This window comes from Gymnodraco acuticeps, unplaced genomic scaffold, assembly GCF_902827175.1.
Source record: "Gymnodraco acuticeps unplaced genomic scaffold, fGymAcu1.1, whole genome shotgun sequence".
NCBI lineage: Eukaryota > Metazoa > Chordata > Actinopteri > Perciformes > Bathydraconidae > Gymnodraco > Gymnodraco acuticeps.
Genome location: NW_022989800.1, coordinates 2,438,929 through 2,459,894, shown reverse-complemented (window position 1 = coordinate 2,459,894; position 20,966 = coordinate 2,438,929). Strand labels below are relative to the sequence as shown.

The 20,966-nt window shown below is 39.8% G+C and overlaps 1 protein-coding gene across 1 annotated transcript; it reads left to right on the top strand.

Annotated features, from left to right (window-relative positions):
- The first annotated feature begins 2,267 nt into the window (after positions 1-2,267).
- On the top strand, positions 2,268-18,524 carry LOC117552250 (rab11 family-interacting protein 2). Its single transcript, XM_034225596.1, is given in 7 exon segments — positions 2,268-2,436; positions 3,274-3,851; positions 7,130-7,366; positions 7,368-7,531; positions 9,290-9,623; positions 11,496-11,562; positions 13,751-18,524. Coding segments are annotated over 6 exon segments (1,383 nt in total). The 5' UTR covers positions 2,268-2,436; positions 3,274-3,498; the 3' UTR covers positions 13,979-18,524.
- The last annotated feature ends 2,442 nt before the right edge of the window (positions 18,525-20,966 follow it).

Sequence of the window (20,966 nt, the reverse complement as noted above, 5' to 3'; positions counted from 1 at the left end):
AAGCTCTGTGCTCGTCACGCTGCAGTCGCACATCTGCACCTATATATCAAAGCTGTGCACAAAAACATTCCTGAGAGCAAAGCAGAGGTGATTTGTGTGCCTTTCTCCTTCTTTTTTTATTAAAATTCACCTGTGATCTAACTGTTCACCTACTCGGCTAAAAGCTATACCTTTTAAATCAGTCATCCGTCCAGGCTCAGACCTGCACCACATTAAGACCGGCACTGACATCACAAACTGTTTCCTCCCCTCTCCACCTCATGTGCCTCTTCATATATTTTCTCTTGTCCTCAACAGATGGACAATCTTACAGCCAGAGATTTCTTAAAGTGTTTAATAAATGTAATACAACCTATCTAGTGTTGAAGAAAGGGATCTAAACCAGAACCATGTGCATGGGATGGATGGAGGCCCAGCCGTTAGGGGGCCACAGCTAATATGGTTCAACATGTGGACCCCGCCATGCATGCAGGTTCACTTACATGTCGGACAGTTTATGACCCTCAGCGTTATTCCCTCAGAAAGTGGACCAGGTTACTTTAATTTATAGCGTGATGTTTTGTTTTTATACGACCAATGTATTCTCCATAGAGGAGGGTAATAAAAAGATTCAAGTGATGTTGGAACGCCGTGTCTTTCATGTCTTATCTCACAAAGCACCAGTACAGTGGTATTATGTTCCTATACGGGGTAATATATGAAAGTGTTTGACTTATTGTCAAATGAAGGAAGCGTTTCATGACCCCGATGGTGTATAAACATTCCTCTGGTCGTTATTTTATTCAGTTCAAGCCGAAAAGGCTAACCATAACCGATCATAAAATGTGCCTGAATGTGAGTAGTGGATCAGAGATGGGACTGGATAACTCGGAAACACACGGAGCTGTTTGAGCATACTCCATTTATAGACTGGAAAGGCTAATCAGATCTTGCCTTCACTTGAAAACAAACTCTTGTCACAATCTTCAAATGTGTCCCTATAAGCCATTAATCACTCGAGAACAAGAGCCAAAACGTTCAAAATGCTGTCTGGCCATTTTTTGTTGTTATATAAACTCATGCAGTGCTACCAAACTTTGTGCAAACCCACGATGCATTGTTTTTTTTATAGCTGGTTGAATTGACATGTTTATTTTAGTAGAATTTGAGTCATCTTACATCTTGTTCCATCAAATTGCCAACTTTAAATCCTTCTATAAAATATGATAGGCTACATTTTAAGGACATTTGTATATAATGAGGCACAATACATCTACAATAATGTCATTTGGTAAATTGGAGCAAAACCATCGCAGGATATAAAAGGGGAAAACTGAATGATAAGAATGGTTTTATTGCCATGTATTTAGTTGTTCATATATAATAATTATTGCTTTTGTTTAAATAATAGAAGTATCTTCTGGTTAAAAATGTAATTCCTTTAATAAGAGCTACTGTATAAAAAGCCCTTTTTAAAGTGTGATACCTAAATCCTAAATGTTGTCACATCCTTTATACAGTTACAAAGTGACATTGTACTCATTATTCACACAATGTTTACACCTAAACGGCTAATTCAAAACATGAGGCCGATATCCTCAAATGTATTAAATGCTATCTGACTCACATTTTTGTACAGCCTAATATTTCACTAAGCCTCAGCATTTCATTCAGAGATGTACTCTAGATAAGTGCAATAATCTCAGTTTGATGGATGGCCCAGCCGGAGCCTCAGGCCAGTGGTGTGTACATACTGCACTGGTTGTGGCAGAATGATAAAACCAACACAGGCAGGTGTGTTTGGTTAAGATGCACTTGTCAAGAGGGGTGACAAGCATGTCTGTGTTCATTCAAGTGAACCCCTTATCTGCACCTCCATGTCCCACTCATGAGACAAAAGCACTTCCCATGTTTGTATGATTTACCTCTCAAGTAAAGTGCACCCCCCGAGCACAGGCAGACTCACACGCACATACATAACCATATATTACAGGGGAGAGAGTGTTAGCTACAATTATGTACAGCATATAGCCTCTCATTACTGCTTACCTGTGCAGGAAAGCCACAACTCAACACCTACAGCTGAATGCATCAATTGTTCTTCCTTTTTAGTGTTTTTATTTATTAAAAATGTTTTGCACAGAATTTAACTTTATAAGAAATGTTTTTTAGTCTTAATTTTAGAACCTTTGTAACCGCAGTTATTAGTGCGATCACCTTTTATTTTTGATATGTTGCTTGAACTTCCACCGGGATGATGAGGAAGTGACGTCAGACTAGGAAGTAAAGCTCGCCGCTGGCCGACAGAAGTGAGTATCAACAGCAACAGCAGCAGCAACAACTAACTTTAGCGGCCAATTTCCTAAGGGACCATTACATGAATGTATTTGTGAAGTCTGTCTCTGCTGAGCTGAGGTGCTGAATGTCCTTCAAGTGTCGGTACAACATGACACCGAGGTAAGCAGCTGTGTGTGTGATGCTCTGTGTGCCTGCTAGCTCTGAAGCTAGCTAGCTGCATCTATCTAACGCTCTTCTGCAGAATGTAACAACTATAACAAAGCTCCATTTTAACCATATCATTTAGTATTGCAATTTAGTGTTTACATTTGCTTCAATGTTTAACTATATATTGGAAATGAGTTAAATACTAGCTCCGTTCTTGGACGAATCTCTGGAAAGATGCTCAGTTAAAGGTACATCCAGGACTAATAGGTTTCACGTGGCTCTGTCAGTTCAGTAACATACAGCTGAGTTGTCCTGCAACGTCAGATTTATGAATGAAACACACTTTCAAGTTGAAGAACAGACCTTTTAGAGATGAGTCACCTTAAGATAAAACCTAGAGTTGCTCATGGGTAGTGACAAAATCACTTTGACACCACTCGTAATAATCATTTTACATAACTAGGAATACATGTTCCTATTTTCAACCCTGTAACCAAATACAAGTAATGTGTAGGTACTATATGAAACGACCATGGCGCTGAATCAGTGACAATGTACCAGCACCCAAATGAGTCACTGCATGAGATCACCAGTTTCCTGATACTCCAGCTCGGGGAGATCTGTTTATAGCAGGTGTACAACATCATATAGCATACATGTACCTCTGTTTCAGTCTTGATTTTCTGTGTGTTTACTTTAAAATCACATGTTTGTGCAAGTGACTGCTATCAAAGCTGGAGGAAATATTATCTGGCTTAATATCAATGTAGCCTCTACACCCACATGAGTCATGTAATGGTTCTGGGAAAGAAACTGAATGCTGTTCTGTTTCTTTTTGTGCTTTTTCAGATGACTCACAAGTGGCTTGGACATCTGATTTGACAGAAGATGAGGCTTGCTCAATTGATCAGACTTGCTCAAAATGATTGCTTCTGTAGGCTCATAAACCACACTGACATGGACAACAAACTATAGTGAAACATGTTTGTTGCATTTTGCACATCACATCCACAGAAAAACACTAACTGCATACATTATAATTAATTAGTTTTGAATGGCTTTCAGTTGATAACCATGTCACTGGCCGAGCAGTCTCAAAAGTGGTTTCCAACCCATGTCCAAGCCACTGTTCTTCAATCAACCAGTTTACAGGCCAAGGGCAAAAATGGCACCAACGATGCCTACACTATCATTCAGCTGGGCAAGGAAAAGTACTCGACATCGGTGGCAGAGAAGACGCTTAACCCCGTCTGGAGAGAGGAAGCCTCCTTTGAGTTACCGGGGTTACTTTTGGAGGGGAACCCAGAAGTATATGAACTCTGCTTTATCGTGATGCACCGCTCTTTGGTTGGGATGGACAAGTTCCTGGGTCAAAGGTCCATCAGCCTCAATGAAATCTTCGATAACAAGGAACGGAAGAAAACTGAGTAAGTATCATAAACTGTTCAAAGAACTAACCTCAAGGCATATTGTTTCACAACAAGCCGTACATTTCAACATGCTTAGATTACTTTTTCCCGTGGATTTCACGCTAAATAGTTTCAGGTAGTGAATATATTACACACCCATTGAAATGTGCAAATCATCAGTCTAAAATAAGATGACTTTCAAAATTCTCACCATATAATTGTATTGTGTTTTATTTAGAGTAACATGTTTTGGCAAAATGTCTCCTTTGATTTGACATCTCTGTTATCGTGTCAAATCACTGCTACATATAGCCATAGAGATATTCGCAAAGAGAATATTATTTGATAGTACTTGTGTGAAGAAATGAATACTTGATCCTGATAAAAACTAGATTACCAAGCATATGAGCTTCTTCATTAGTTTGTACAATAATCAAATGTTGTGGTATTTGGATGCCACTACATTTAGTTTTCTTTCAATCTTACATTTGATATAGTACTTTTCATATGTAAGCATTTAAGCCCATTTGTCATAAGCATTGATGTTCTTGTAACTCCAGTTCATACTCATGCATTGTCGTGCTGCTGGTGATAGAGGGGACTTTTGAGAGGAAGTGGAAAATATTTGCAGAAGTTTTCCAGTCATAAGTAGATTACAGCATAGACAAAAATAGCATTTATTTGCCACATTTCCACATGTGTTTTGCCATATTAAGCTACACAAAATACCAATGTTTTGTGCGTTATAGTCTGTGCATCGGTTCTAAATTAAGTTCATGACCTAACTCCTGTACACCACATGATTTAAATACAATTGAATTTAATATTCTCTTTTATACCCTTGTTTTAGACGATTACATTTTATTAGACAGGCGTGTTTTAATTTGAAAAAGCAAATAGATCTTTTTTTGTTGCCAGTAGGTAAACAGAGACACCAGAGTGTTCCTTCTAATCTAACACAATTGTCTCGGATGAAGTAGAACATTAGTGCTCCATTCATTGAAGTGTTCCATCTTGTTGACCCTTTATTGTTTGAGGCTTAGCAAAGAGCTGGCTCCTATGATGGGCTCATATTGTTGGGAGGTTATTTTAAGCTCAACAATCACTGACATGATGGTGAGTAGCAGTTGGCCTAATGAAACAAGTGGAGCTGGCTAAACATGTCTTGTAAGTCACTCCTATACAAACAATTGTTTAAAAAGGTGTGAATAGAAAATAGCCCTTCCTTTTTGAATTAACATGGTTTTGAATCTTGTCCTGTTCTGTGTAGAGCTCACACATTTTCCTTTTTGTTTTTTACATTTTTTCTGGGTGCTTTCATTTAGCCAAAAAAGAATACATGTCAGGTTAGGTGTAGATCATAAGTATTGGTGGCTGATACTGGGGTGTATATCGAGTGAGTCAGCCTATTCATTAACTGGTAACTTGTCTAGGCTGTTCACCCTCCCTATGCATAATGCTTGGTTAAGGTTTGTCCCCTGGTTACACTACTGCATGAAAGGCTTCAGCGGATCCCACCTACTATTATAGCTCGTCAAGGCAGTGTTATATAAGGATACAATTGTGGGTGTTGACCCCTACAAGTTGAACACACGCACACATTTTAGCCTCACATTAAGCAAACAGGAACAGAATAACCAAATTGGATCTGGTGTTAATTAGCTCACCGCACATTTCAACACAAAAAAGACATTAGCACACTTCCTCTCTGCCCATCAGACAGGAGAATCACAATATGTTATAATCAGCGTGGATGGCTGTTATTTGTTTAAAGTGCCTGAGCCGATGCACCTCCAGGCCGTGCACTTTTTCAGCTGAGGTTCTGTAATGGATACGCTCATATTGCTTGTTGGCCCAATCCCACACTGCACTGCAGGCATACTTGACAATGATGCCGGGTCCCTCAATGTTATATCCACTCTCCACAGTGGGCCTGTGTTCACCGCAGCCCATCCGCAATGTTTTTGAACCCACATATAGGGGAGGAAAGCCCGTCTTGATATCTGAGTAGGCAGCCCATAATTATCGCACACCTGTGTTTGTTGATTGTGAGGAGTTTCCCAGCGGTCCAGGCCCGAGTGGGAGGATTGTGGTTCCAAGCACAGGGAGGTTTATCTTGGCCTTGAGAGACACGTGAGGTGCAGCCCCGGCCCCACGGCAGCCGTACGCTGTGGCTGCTGATCAGACTGAGAGCGGCGCGCAGCCTGGGAATCGGACCCAGCGAGGCCCTTTCATGAGCGGCTCCCCGAGCCACGAGCTAGACGGCTTCAGAATAGCGTTGAACAGCTGCAGGTTTTAGAAAGCCAATACCAACACCTTTTTTGGATGAACTGATAAATGGTGTTTCATGCTGGAATTCAAGGGATCACACAAATCTCCATGTTAATCCACGAAGAAATATCAATAATTGTATGAAAGAAAAAAAAAAAGAATTGCTTACACTTAAGTCAAATATCAATTCAAGTACTTTTCACAAACAAATATTTTGAAAATTAGAACAATTTATTATATTGATCAAACTGCACCATGACGGATGAGTGCAAAGGTATACAGCATATTAATGTAAACACCTTCATCATCTCCCAGATGAACACATCAAATAGAACACAATGACTGGAAGAGGCTTTCCTACTGCAGGTTCTTAAAGGACATTGTCACAAGGCCTATAGCACAGAGGATACGTCTCATTAACATGTATGAACTGTTGGCTGGACCGGCAACGGGGCTTTGCAATTTCCCAATTGCTTGTCGTTGCATTTCTGAACAAAGGCCAGATTTGTGCAAATGCCACTTTATTTCGCTAAGAATGAATGCATAAATCCCATTACTTCCAGTTGAAGAAGCGGAGAGGTTAAACAAATAGGAGCCCAAAAAGCAGCCTGAAATGGTCTATATTATTCAGCAGCAGCAGGCTATTTCCTATGTTCAGTTTGCAGGGAATAATGTTTATCCTCTGAATGATAAATTGTATTCCTGTGTGTGTCAGAAAAAGTTCAAACGATTTAAGCCCCTGCTTTTGTGTGTCGCTGTTGGATTAGTCTGCTCAAATTAGCCTTTTCAGTGATGTCCACAAAGAAGTAGGTAGAGCACATTAGCGAGAATGTGAGCTATTTTTTCCTTTTGTCGCATTGTTTGATAGACTTTTACCACATTCTGACTTTGTATACCTGTCATACTGAATTATGTTGAATAACATGTAATCAACTGAGAAGATTTTCTTATAAATCCTGCTCTTTTTATATAAATTGTCTCATTGAATTTGCTCAGCCTAAGCGTCCTCCTCTTTCATTTTTTAGCTGGTATCCCTTGGAGTCTAAGCCGGGGAAGAAGAGGAAAGAACGAGGCCGCATCCAAGTGAGCATCCAGTTCATGAGGAACAACATGACTGCCAGCATGTTCGACCTCTCCATGAAGGAGAAGCCCCGCTCGCCTTTTTCCAAACTTAAAGACAAAATGAAAGGTCGCAAACACGATAGCGGCTTCAGTGACACGTCCTCTGCCATCCTGCCTCGCTCTGCTGCCAGCGACGCAGAGCCAAACCGTCAGTCCCTCGCCCCAGAAACCCCAGCCTGAAGCTAAGGCCAAGAGGCCGCTGCTCTCTGGGGCCCACAAACTCTCTGCAGCCCATTCCATGTCCGATCTCATTGGGACTCACTTCCGACCCAAACTGGATTCCATGAACTCCATAGAAGAAAGTGGTGAGGAACAAAACTCTTTATTTCTTTCCAGATTTCTTGTTTATAAGGCAGTTGAATTATGTCATTTTTTAGCGGTTGGTAAATGCGTGCAGGAGTTACTGTTTTTTTTAAATAACAATCATTCCAGTTATTAACCGAGTCACTGATGATCAGAGATCTACCTTGTATCTCAAACATTCCTGCTATATCTGTAGAATAAAAGGCGTCATTCTCGAGCACTAAAATGGAACTATTTCACATCGCTATTACTTAAAAAAAACGTTGGCTGTCAACCTGTTCTTAATGAAGTGGCTTCTTCTTGTGTGACTGACTTATTGTCAATATAGGATGCTGTTGCAATTTGTAGTGGCCATCAGTAGAGGTCAATATAAGTCACAGCTATGGAGAAAGAAAGATATTTACACAACAAGGTATACAATCTTCACTATCCTAGTTATTTAGGTCAATCCTATCAATCCGTGACCTTAATTGACCTCTGTTTCTAACCAGTATAATTGGCCTCCCATTTGCCCCCTCTCTCCCTGAGTTGCAGAAGCTGTAAATCAATGTGAAGAATACTCCCAATGTGAACAACAGAAAGAAAGAGATCAAACAGAAAGGGCTAGAACATGATAACGCACAACTACCCAAAACAATATAGTAATGATAAAGATAGAAAATGTACTAATGTCCTGCATTGTGTAAGGACAAAAGGATGGATAAGGACTGACTGAAATTAAAAAGATTATCACAACAAATATGTATCTGGTGATGTATTTTTAGGTCAGTTATTGATATGCAATCATGCTATTTGCTAATTTAGGATACATTATGGTTTGTGCCGATGCACTTCAATTCTTACTATTGTCAGGGGCAGCTGAAAGGTGTCAGGCAACAATCCGAATGTGTTCTTAATATTGAAGTTGAAAGCATCAATCTGGTGCACTTTGAAAGCAACATGAAGAGATCTATGGATACATCTCTCAACATCAATATGAAACAGAACTGTAAGCAGATATTTTACAAATCAATCCCCTTTTAAACTCTATTCTTGTTTATTAATTAACAACTTTGTACTGTCATATAGTATTTTATACCTGTTTTTCATCTATTCTCTTATTTTTTATAACTATAATGATCATATAAAGGTGTGCCTTTACCTCACTGAGCTGAGGTTATCAGAGCTGCTCAGTCTTTCAGGAGAGAGCTCTCTAAAGCTCTCCCCCCAATGTTAATAAAAGCACACAGAAGCTGGATACGTTTTTTGGGAGTTTGATTTATTTTAAATGAGCACTCACACAAAATTAAAACCTATAATTGCACACTAAAACCATTATTTTAAAAAAAAGAACAATTTCACATAAACCTCTGGTTTTTACTGGGGCTGGGGCAGTTCAACTTGATTTTGGGGGGTGCGCCATAGTTTATGGGCCCTGTACGCAATATAGGCGTAGTTATGTCAGTATAAGATAATAAGATGTCCTTTGTTGATCCAAAATCGGGAAATTGTGTTATGAAATTTAAATTTTTGAAATGTTTGGCGCCCCCGATGGGTTGATGCGCCCTTAGCATTCACCTATACTGCCTATGCTAAGGGCCGGCCCTGGTTACATTACAATGACTTCTGGCCATGTGATCATCTCAAGTTAGAAATATCACATATATTAAAACAAAACGGAAACAAATGTGGCCTTTTTGTGATTAGTGCATTGATACATTGTTCAGATAAGTGCATCTTGAAGTATGCAGTTGATGTACTCCCTTTGGTTTGTCTTGCAGGCGGCCCTCACAGGCGTTCCCAGAGCGAGGTGCCAGGCTACCAGGACGGAGAGGCACACAGTGACCCTTTCACTGATATCAGTGACACCCTGCCACAGAAGTATGCCACGCTCCCACGCAACCGCAACCCATTTGAGGGGGAGCACGGGCAGCTGTGGGACCGGCCGGAGCGGAAGGAGAAAAAGGAGAAGGTCAGCCTACTGGAACGCGTGACTGGAAAGAAGGAAGGCCGCAAGACCAACTATGGGGGGCGATCGGGCAGTTCTGGAGACCTGTGCTCCCCCAACCCCTTCAGTGGAGACACTAACCCCTTCATCTCCAACTACAAAACCAGGTATACTGTCTTTCTTTGCTCTGTATGATTGTATCCTAATTAAAACACCAGCTCACTCTCATTCAGTTTATAAAGTACATCTATTACTCTGCATCAATACAGACATTTAGATACATGTCCATTAAGACATGATGATGGGAAAGGTACAGATATCTTTGAATAATGTTTTTTCAATACAAAGGAACATATTCTGTTTCTCTTTTATATTCACGAAACAATAATAATGACTAACCCTTACACACTTCAAAGTCAATCTGTATATCTAAACTCAACCCTTAAAACACTTTCAGTTCTCAAATACATCAGCTATTTGAGGACACATATATTCCAGAAGATGCTACAAAAATGCCTTCAAGTTATTATTTATCCCTCTTGGGTTTAAAGAGCCTAATTTGAAATGAATGCTTCCTCCTAAGGCAGCACCTTCGGTAAATGTCTCTCCTTTTGGTTAACCAAAGCTATAATTAATGCTCATGTATATTTTTGTAGCCTCTCATCAAAAAACATTTATGAGGCAAGCGCCCCATGGTTTCTTTATATTTCTATATATTCTTTATAAGTGACTAATAGTGACCACAATTGTTTCAGTATTGTGTAAGAAGGCTGTAGACAGCCACTGGAGAATGGACTGCAGTAATATCCTTCCACTCAAAGTGCTTGTTTTGGCCCCTGACGGGCTCAGTCTGACGGTATGGAAGAGCCCTATGGAAAATCAAACCTTTTTCTTTACTCTTCACCAGAGGCCTGTACCTTGAAGCCAGTTCAACATGTTCTCTGGCTTTACTAACCCTAACAAAAGCAGTATGTCAACCTAGTGTTCCTCAGTCTGGTTATGCGCGTGTTCACATAAAAGGGGCGTGGTTTGCAGCATATGTTCACAAACATGCTAACAGAAAATCCTACTTTGTAGTACAGGCCACACACAGCTCTGGTGGGGTGCCGCTGCTGTCGGAGCATGTGTGTGTTTGGGTTCATAAAACATAGTTAACAGTCATCGGAAATATGTTCTATATCATGGCTGATTATATTGCTGATTTTACATGTTTATTATGCAGGTATTCACACTTGTTTGGATACAATAACAACAGTAACAACAGATCCCCTCCAAATAGTTGTCACACACATTCTGAGCCTATCAGTGGCAAATACAAGCAGTTAATGGAAGCACATTGAAAGTGTGAAGCGCTCTAAATCAAAAACAAAATGTTTAAGTATTGTCTCGTCTGACATTAGATTATAAGAGCATATACTGCATGTTTTCTTATCATGTTCCACCAATCCTCTCACAGTCTCCAAACTTGCCCTTGCTACCCTGTTGGACACCCAGTACTGAACCACAGGATATTGGTTACAACATTCCCTTAAAGTTTGGAATACCTTGTTGATTGAAATCTCCCCATCTGATGAAACCCCCCTACTCTCTCTCTCTTTCATTCTGTTGGCAAGTATTGTTGTTCAAACCTCTCCACCGAGCCCCGTTGCCTCTACTCCCAGTGTTGCATAAAGAGTTGGTGGGCACTGTGTCTGAGTTCTGGTTTATCAGAGCTGAAGGTGTCATTAGTGGCTATTTAGAGGGCCTGGGCTTGATAACGGAGCCCTCTGAGCTATAGTAATGAGATCCTCTGCAGAGATAGACCACCCAATTAACCACTTATCTCTTTAGGCACTCGTCCATCATCTTTACTGCTGCCTTTGTCGTACAGTAGCTCAGTGGTCCTTCTGTAATGCGGTGCAGGAATACCAAAAGGCTGTTTTCAAGTATATTATTGATAGGTGAACTTCTGTAGCAAATACATCACATATTGTAATTCTTCATAGGCTACGACGGTCACTTTAATGTGTTCATGGGAATTGTCTTTGATTGCTTTGCAGTGATAAAAAGTCAAATGAAGACATCACATTTGGCCATAAGAAGAAAGACATATACGGCAAGAAAAAGGTAAGAAAGACATGATTTGTCGTGATATTGTTTTTTTGGTCATTTGATTAGACAAAGCAGATGGCCACATTGATCTCTGAGTCCTCTAAAGAATCCGACTGTGCCATTCAACTAATTAGCAGCTGCACACATCGGTCATCATGTCTGATCTGATCGTAATTTGAAGTGGTGTGAGATGACCCTCTGTGAGGGCAGTCATAGTGCTGGGTTATTCCGTAATTGGAGTCAGGAAAAAGCATGTCATTTGTTCTTCTGTTTTTAATGATTGTTACATTTTTTGTACATGGCGTTTTACCCTTTTTGTACTTTGTATCTCCAATTTGAAATAGAAAAGTCAAATTTGCCAGCTATTACACAGCAAATAGTATTAATGAAGGAGCAGTGGCTGAAGTGACGCCTAAATGAGAAGGAGAATGCAGATGATAGCTTTCCTCACCTTTCTTTGTGGGTGTTGAGGGCTGTCGGTATCCACACATGTGCCCCTGTGCATGCCGCAGTGCCTCACAGAAATGGCAGCTCCCATTTCCTCCGCTTCAAGGCCCTAATTAACCACACACAGGGGGAGGGGGGGGGGGGTGCAGGCAGTGAGAGATTTCAAAGGACTGAGCTTTTAGATTCTCAAAGCTGAGCTCATTAGAAACTGTAATGACACAACTGGAGAATGCCAAGTGTGCGCCTTATCTTCTCCTCACTACTGATCGCAGGGAAACGGTCATCATCACTTTGCCAATTCATGGTCCTTTCCAGGCCTTTGTCACCAGCCACTGAAGCTCTGATTATTATGCTGTGTGTGTGAGAGAGAGCTATGCACGTACACATGCTTGTATGCGACACAACATATTGCTGTCACTTCTCGTATTCCCTCTCCAAGTGCAGTATCTTTCGGTGAAATACCTTTTCTGTATTGTGTGTGTGCCAGGAATAGGTTACAGAGATCTGTTCTTAAACCCTTTCTTACATCGGACATTTAATCTCGGTGGCAAATATTTCATTTTGGTCCGCGTCTCCCCACAGTAGCCTCCTTGCTGTTAGAAGCGATAAGATACCTGGTAAGCAGTCCCGCTCCAGGTCTTTCTGCATTGTCTTTACCCGGCTAGTGGAGGCATGAATGGTGCATGGGAGTGGAAGCTGATAAGTGTGGTATTTTAAACAAGGGTGAAGGCTTTGCTGCTCTATCCGTTCGGGGGAGGATGCCCAGCACTGAAGCGATAAAGTGGTCCCTCATTAAAAACGATTACAGCTCCTCTCGTACCCGCGCAATACGATCTGCACATACCGTACCACACGGCTCCGTCCAAGCAGGTTGTCCTCAAAGAGCAACGCTGGGCTTGGGTTGCATCCTTATTTTGGTATTTATCAGCCTGACCTTTAATTGCAGAAATATGCAGCCTGGCATTTCCCCCGTCAAAACAAAGATTCTGTGTTTTTGGGAAACCTGCTAAGTTCTTAAAGGCATTTTAGAGTTTGTGCCTGTTAAGTCAGAGAGGTCATGCTTTGAAATGTGTTAAACTAAGGCTGTACAGGTATATGTATTGATACTATATAATCATTTTGATATGATTTTCTTTGATTTTGAAAATTGTAAGTGTTGTCGTTTACTGGTTTTAAAAAGGCCGTATTATGCTTTTTTTGGGGGGGGGGGGGGGTTCCCTTTCCCTTTCCTGTAGTGTATTATATTTATATGTATAGGTTTGTGTGCATGTAAATGGTTCTCAAAGGCTAAAATCCCACACAATTATTGATATTGAGGTATTTGGTCAGAAATACTGTCATATTTGATTTTTCATATTGCCCAGCCTTAGTTAAAACTAAAGAACTACTTTCTCTAGCTAAATGCTTTAGTGTCAAAGTGAAGTCTCATTAGAGCTGTTAAACATGTCTTTATTCTCATTACACAGTATTGGATCATAGCATCTGCCATTATTGACATGTGAGCGCTAAATCTCCTGACAGCACTCTCTTCTTAACAACTGTGTTAGCCTTTATTAGCAGCAGAGAACAAGAGAAAAATACATGACAATCACGTTAGGCCAACACGTCTAATTCATCTATTTTCTCCTTCGCATCGTGATCAGCTTATCAGATGCTGACATGTCATAGAAGATCATTCAGGCTACTTTTACAAAAGATCCATGTGAAATATGGTGATTATGGAGCCTCAAACTAAGTCCTTTTTTCTTATTTCCAGGAGGTGAAACAGGAAAGCCTGGCCGCCTACAGCAACCTGTCCTTCGAGGAAGTTGTGCGGGAACTCATCAAGCAGAAAGAGGTGGTGAAAAAGAAAGACGCCCACATCAGAGAGCTGGAGAACTACATCGACAACCTTCTCGTGCGCGTGATGGAGGAGACGCCCAGCATTCTACGGACACCCTACGAGCCCAAAAAGAAGGCGGGTAAAATTGGTAAAAAGAAATGAAAGACAAACAGTTACTAATGAAGGAGGAACTCATGTGGTCAAATAAGTGAGAACAAATGGTATTGATCAAAGCCAAATTGCTCAATGGTTTATGTCCTTGCCTAAAGAACGTTTTATTCAATGGGTGTAGCTTTTACATTTTTTTTTTGGCATTCCTATTTTACGGTGTACAGGATGAGAGAAATTCAATGATTGATTCAAGTCCAATCAAATCAATTTCTTCTGACAATATGGTATGCACTTCCCCACATGTTGCACATACAGCTGCCGTCATTGGCTCAAAAGCTCTTAAGGTGCAAATGCAGCCAGATCCAAGTTCACCAGATGGTGCATTTGAAGTTATGCTTCCTGTTTGCTGAAACACGGTCAAGTGGGTCGAGAAGATGAAGCTGTAGTTGCTGTGTTTACACTGGAGTCTCAAACTACGATACACATCCAGAGGAGGAAGCCTCCTCTGTTCTACAGATGTGTATTCTTAGAAAGACTGGAGGACAGTTACTGTAAGAAGTTGCTGGAAAGTATCTAGAAATCTGGTTTCGAATGAACAAACATACAGTTACTGTCTTTCTATTCTTTTTAATTATTATTTGTGATGACTATCAATTAAGTTTATTAGTGTCTCAGTCATTTGCTGGAGGGGATCATTTTACTGACTTTAAGTGCAATAATAATAATAATTTGCTTTACATTCTGCTGGTAATGTTGTTGTTTACATTATAATCTAAGCTTTGAGTCAAACTCATGTCTTTTAATATTGTTTGATTCACTGGAAAAAGTCATGTTGTTACAGCCTCTACAGATCAACCATCTCCTTCTATTACAATTTTGAGAAGATTGAATTATGGTACTAAGATGCACATGTGGACTTATGCTGAACAATCTTTATTTATAACTGTGTTATAGCTCAGTTACATATGAACAATGTATTTGTACAATGGTAAAAACGCTACTGTTCCCCCTCCCTCATCACTCTTTCTAATGTTTAACACTCAACAGATGGTAAAAGTCCCAACAAATATTATCATTCATAAGTGTCATACTGATACAGTTTTATATGTATTTACATCGGCTTTAATATGTGTTTACCTAGCCACAGATGAATTATGTACTGTGCCTCATTATGTCCGTTTTTCTGTGTTATAAACACAAATTCTAAAATGAATATACAGTGATATGAACGTGTTTCACCACTTCACGGTACTAATTATGACCAGTGCATAACTGTTCGAGGTAAACAGCCAATGAGTGTCATTCAGGTTGCAGATCAGTGTGACAGCTGGTGTCAGAAGCAAAATGTCCTCATTTCACACTTGTATGTCATCTCATATGTCGCTTCAATCTGTGATGCTAATGTCACAACAACATATGTTGTTTCCATGTTTAACTGAAATAAGGGGCAGCGTTAAAGGGTGTAACACGTTTCACCACAATATGGTTTAACGTTGATTCTCCACCAATAATGCAATATGTGTTTCTATTGATCAATGCCAGGTGATGTAATATGCCCTTGTAACAAAACTACATTTACAAAAGATAGCTACAAAAAAATGACTTGACATTGATGTAAAAACCATCTTTAAATGTGTAGGAGGGCGGTGTGATTTAGATGGGAATTGGTCCAAAAAGAAACCTGCCTTTTTAGGGATTTCAAAATGAAAGCATATCTGTATGAATGTTTGCACTTGCACCAGAGATATTGCATTGTTGGTCACTGAATCGATGGATTGTTGTTTCGTTACACCCCTAGCTGCTTTCGGAGCGCACTCCTGGTACTACAATGAACAAAATGACTACTTAAAGGTGAATCATTTGTATCTCCTTTACCTGTGTTCGAGCTAGATGCTCAACAATAGTTGAATAACTTCCTGATGTTTAGGTTTACATTCAAGTTTTGTATTCCTTTTTAGATGAAGCAGCTTCATGTACAGTGTTAAACACGTATTATAGTAGTTGATTTATCGATCTTATTTTTCCGGTGACTTTGTTCTTATGCTGGTATTTCCTTCTGGTGTTTCTATCTATTTTGTAATTACTTTTCAGTCTTATACAATTGTTGACCTTTACACTGTATGATACCAAATCACAGTTGAGTGCTACACTGCATCTATGGAATGTCAAAACACATTTTTTCATGAACCACTGGAAAAACAGTTTTGTCATGTACTAATTATTTCAGCTGCTGAGTTACTTCATGTGAAGGTATGCGATCTCTTCGTGGACTTGTCTTGTTACTGAATGTATCCTGCTCGATTTGAAATACGTGATTCTGAAATGTATAATGATATACAAAACACTTACAAGGCCATAGAACCTTGCTTGCCTTTAAAGTATTTGGTGTATCCAAAGAGATAATTCCCCTCCCCACTCCTTCCTTCTATTACTCTGACGTCACTCAGACATCTTCATTATGGACAAGAAGTGATTGTTTTGTGCGATGATGTGACACAGATGTTGGGTAAATTCCTTCGTATTGGAGGAGGGTTATTTGATCTGCATATATTTTGCCAAACATGTTTGAATCACTTCACGAAATGATGAGTATTATGTGATGGTAATTAAGAAAATATGTGGATAATAATCTGTTTCACATTACGGAGAAGCTTCTCACTGATTGCCTTCCTACGTGTGCTGAAGTGTGAACTCGTGTTACAGGCTTTTATTGTTTAAACTGCTTTAACTACTCTGTATTGCTAGTTGTAAATGGACCTTTGACGAAGTCTCAATACTTCCATTGTACATACTGTATAGTCACTTTGTAGTTTCTCCTCACTTTGACTTTTTGCGCATTTCACTGTGCTGTAAAATGTTTGCAAATGTGCTTACTTAGGTCTGAAATTCAGTCGAATTCATGTTAAGCCAAATAAAAATTCAAAGATAGGAATGAAAATGTAAAACTTAAGAAAAGTAATTGCCACCTATATGAGCAAAACTGATACTGGCAAAGTAGTTGGGATATTCCAGCTTTTATAGACATGGTCTGTTGCTTCTGTATTTAGTGTATGACATATGGTGCATTATAGTGTAAAGCAGAGAATGAAACAGGTGATTTACACTCAGGTCAACTATTTGCCCCAAAGCGCCGCTGCTTTGCTCAAACGATGAAAAAAACGACAAGGTCGTAATAAATAAATGTTGAACACATTCGGACCCCGAGGTTATTTAGTTCAAATGAAAAATGAGGGGTTGCTTAGTTCTAATTAATTTTGCCTGTCATATTCTCTTTCAGCTTGATTGCTACATTTGCTTTATATGCTTTAACATAATTTGGTGCTTTGGAAGATGTCAGAATAAATCGCTAATCTAAATGAAAAGCATTTTCAAATCATTTTCCCAGCACAACATGTGTAAAGGGGTGCATTTGCAAAAACAAAAACACAACCACCCCTGCATCATTATTGCACTTCTTCCTCTGCTCTTTTGCATAATATTTGTCATCCAATCAATGCCAATGTTCCAATGTGCAAAGCGTGGAGGCAACATGTCCTATACAATTTGGCCTGTGTTGTAATTCAAATTTAATATAGAGTATTTTGCAAATGCATAAAAGTATGTTTTGTTAGTGTTGTCCACCCCATTCAAAGAAAACAAACAGTGCAAACATATGGGGATTTTTTTCCATGTTGACGAAGTATGCATTGAACCTTTTGATGAAGATGGCATAAAGCTCAAGTCGGATCTCACAATCCTCCTCTGGCAGCTTTTTAAGTCTTCTACTGATAATATGATGCTGCTTGCCATAGGCCACATACAGCTGCCAGACACTAAGACTTAAGCTCCCTCTAAATCCCCTGACGGTGCTTGTAATGTGGCACACAGTTTTTGAAGGAAATGATGACTGTGTTTATAAAAGATCTCGCCAGTTAGCATTGAGTTTACACAATCGTATGGAGGCTGGTGCACAAGAGGTGCCAACACAAATAAACAGAATGTGAGTTGAGTTTAGTGCCCCAACATGGTGGAGACCTTATATGACATTTTGATACTCGCGTGTTTCTCAAGGTAGTCAATGTGAACTCAGCCACAAGCCTTGTAATGTCAAAAAAATGGAAGTAAATGGCTGATTCTTGTCATTTCTGCATGTCAATCAAATGTTTTGATTATGTAAAACGTTATATTTTTGCCAAATATGTCGTTTTTTCCCATTGATTCCTCAAGATTGGGATCATTTTCATCAACTCGTCACACTACCTTATTGTAATGTAATTAACTCTGAATGAAAAAAATGTCTTTATTTGTTTTCACATAATAGCCTATATGCAAGACTTTCATACCTGGATGTGTGGGTACAAGAATGTATGGCTTTTTTTGTATTATTGTAGTTCTGGAAAAGCGTTGGGGTTTAGAAAATGTATGTAATATAATAACAGTATGATGCTGTTAATGATGACTATAAAGTGCCAACGCAAGCACTAATTCAGAAGAATTTGGTGATGCATTTCTTAAATTCATCCATGTACTACAGTTTTGACTTGTTCCTTTTAGATATCATCACCATCATTATAATTGAAATCCAATGTCATTTTCAATAAACTCACTGTAAATGAAATGTGCTTCTGTATAGTTTTTTAAGGCAAACATTTCTATAAAAAAATCAAATGTAATTGTGGTTTAAGTCTATCAATCAATCAATGTTTATTTATATAGCCCAATATCACAAATGTTACATTTGTCTCAGTGGACTTCACAGTTTGTACAGAATATCAGTATGACAATACGGCACCCTCTGTCTTTACATACTTGACATCTGAATTTCAACAACATTCTAATTATGTTATCTGCATCTTACATTTTGCAGCATATGTGGTTTATCAAACTGCACTGTAAATTGGGTTGATAATCATCCATAAAGTGGGTTGCTATTCATCTGTTCCTGTCCCTATCATTCTTAAGGATAAATTAAATCCACTCTCAATTAACTACGATCTCGCTGGCAGTTAAACCATGATTAGTGTTTTAAATTGTACTGATTTGTGTCAAAGCTTTTGTTTTCTCCCTTGCTCTAGGCAGCTCTTCCTTTTTTGTTCTTGAGAAATTCCCATGGCCTTCCCGGTAAAGGGAGAAGTGGCATCGTTTGACAACTGAGTAAAGATTACTTGTTAAAGGTCCCCTCTAATTTGCCTATGTGTGCAACAAGACTGTGTGAAGTCTTTTGGGACAAGAGACACTTGTGTTGTTTACCGCCTGATGCTTTTGTTGGTGGGTTTTTCTTCCCGCCACATAGTAGGTTAAAACATGACCTCTCCCCTGTCGTCTCTTCTGTAGAAGTCCCTGAAGAGGTTCACAACGACCCAGCGGCAGCTGCTACTGAACACTGCGGCACTGCGAAAGAGCTGATGGTGGAAGATGCAAAGCGGTGGTAACCACAACACCGTGAAAAAACAAATTACTTGCAACACAATTTCTAAAATCTTTGAATGCCTCATGACAGAAATAGATACAGAACCACATGTGCTGATGAAACAGTTCATTTTTGCTTTACATGTGGCTAGATGTAGGCCTAAATGTTAAATTCCAGATAATTCTAGCTGGAGACCAAATTGGCAGCTTGCGTCATGATTAATTTGTTATCCTCCTGTGTTAACTTATAGTCAGCTTTGGGAGAGCACAAATAAGTGTGTAATTGGGCTTTATGTAGGTGTCACCTGTTGTATTCATAAGCTAATTGGAATACTCATTGTCATCCTCACACATTCATGAACTGATCGAATTTCACAGGTCCCAGCTTTTGTACGGCACGTGTCATCTGAGTGCCCTCTACATTAAAGCCCATTAGTTCTTTGTGCATTATATCATATTGCTGTAATTTGAGGAAATATCCAACAAGCATGTTATGTAAGATTCTGTGGGTGCTGGAGAGCCCAAGCGTGCCACAGAGGGCCACCCACAGGTCACCTGCGCTCCCCTTTAAATATGGATGGGCGTCATAGCAGGGATCAGTGTCACCCAGCACGCGTCTGTGAATGGAAGTGCCTCAGGCAATCATGGGGAAACTTATATGAGGAGAAATTCAGCAGATGGATGAGGTGTTTTTAGGGGAAAAAGCAGACTTATTTTAGCAGCTGGCCTGTACTTGTTGGATGATCGGGGGCCAGATGTCAAGGTTAACCCCTCAAACTCCCCAGAGTATCAGACCACACCCTCTCCTCCAACGCAGAGCTCTTTGTTGGATAGTTAACTAATCTGAATGGGTGCTTGAGATAAATCAGGTGTCAAACGTGCTGCAGATCCCAGCGTTGAGCATTGTATTGATGGTATTGTCTTCCTTTGATAGCTGCCACGCGTCTGGTATCAGGTGAACAAAGCCAGAGGAAAGAGGGAATCTGTCAACATTGAACAGCAAACAAGGGTGAAAGATAGAGCCTACAACTCTTATAGTTTCAAAAGGGATGTCATTATTCTACGGAGCCCCCTAGGGGACATGGAGAAGAAAAAATAATGTATTTGAAAAAAAAAAAAAAAATAATGTTTTGCGAGATATCGCAAAACCTTTGCGAGATATCGCAAAACCTTTGCGAGATCTCGCAATACTTTTGCGAGATCTCACAATACTTTTCATTTAGCTCAATGTACTTCCTGGTCAGTTCGGCTGCTACGGCAACACAGAAACCACAACAATGGAGCGGTTCATCAATTTTACTTTGAGCTTGGCCTTAAATATAAAGATATAACATCAGTGCTTGGCAATAGGCACGGGTTTCACACATAGACTGTATATATAAAGGGTTTCACATAAGTGAAGACACCTCAAGAGAACACTCAGAGCAGGGGACATGCACGTCCCTCTGAGCTGAGTTATTGACAGATTCGAATTTCGCGGATCAATAACTCATGAAGATAACGTTGTAAAAATACAAACAATCATAGCAAGGTAGACAACGAGCTACAGAGTCGTTTCTATCAGAACAGTTCGATACGCGCCGTCATCCGAGCTAAACATCAAGAATTGGTCACAATCTGCAGCTTGAGGAGGGAGAGGAGTGCTTAGGGA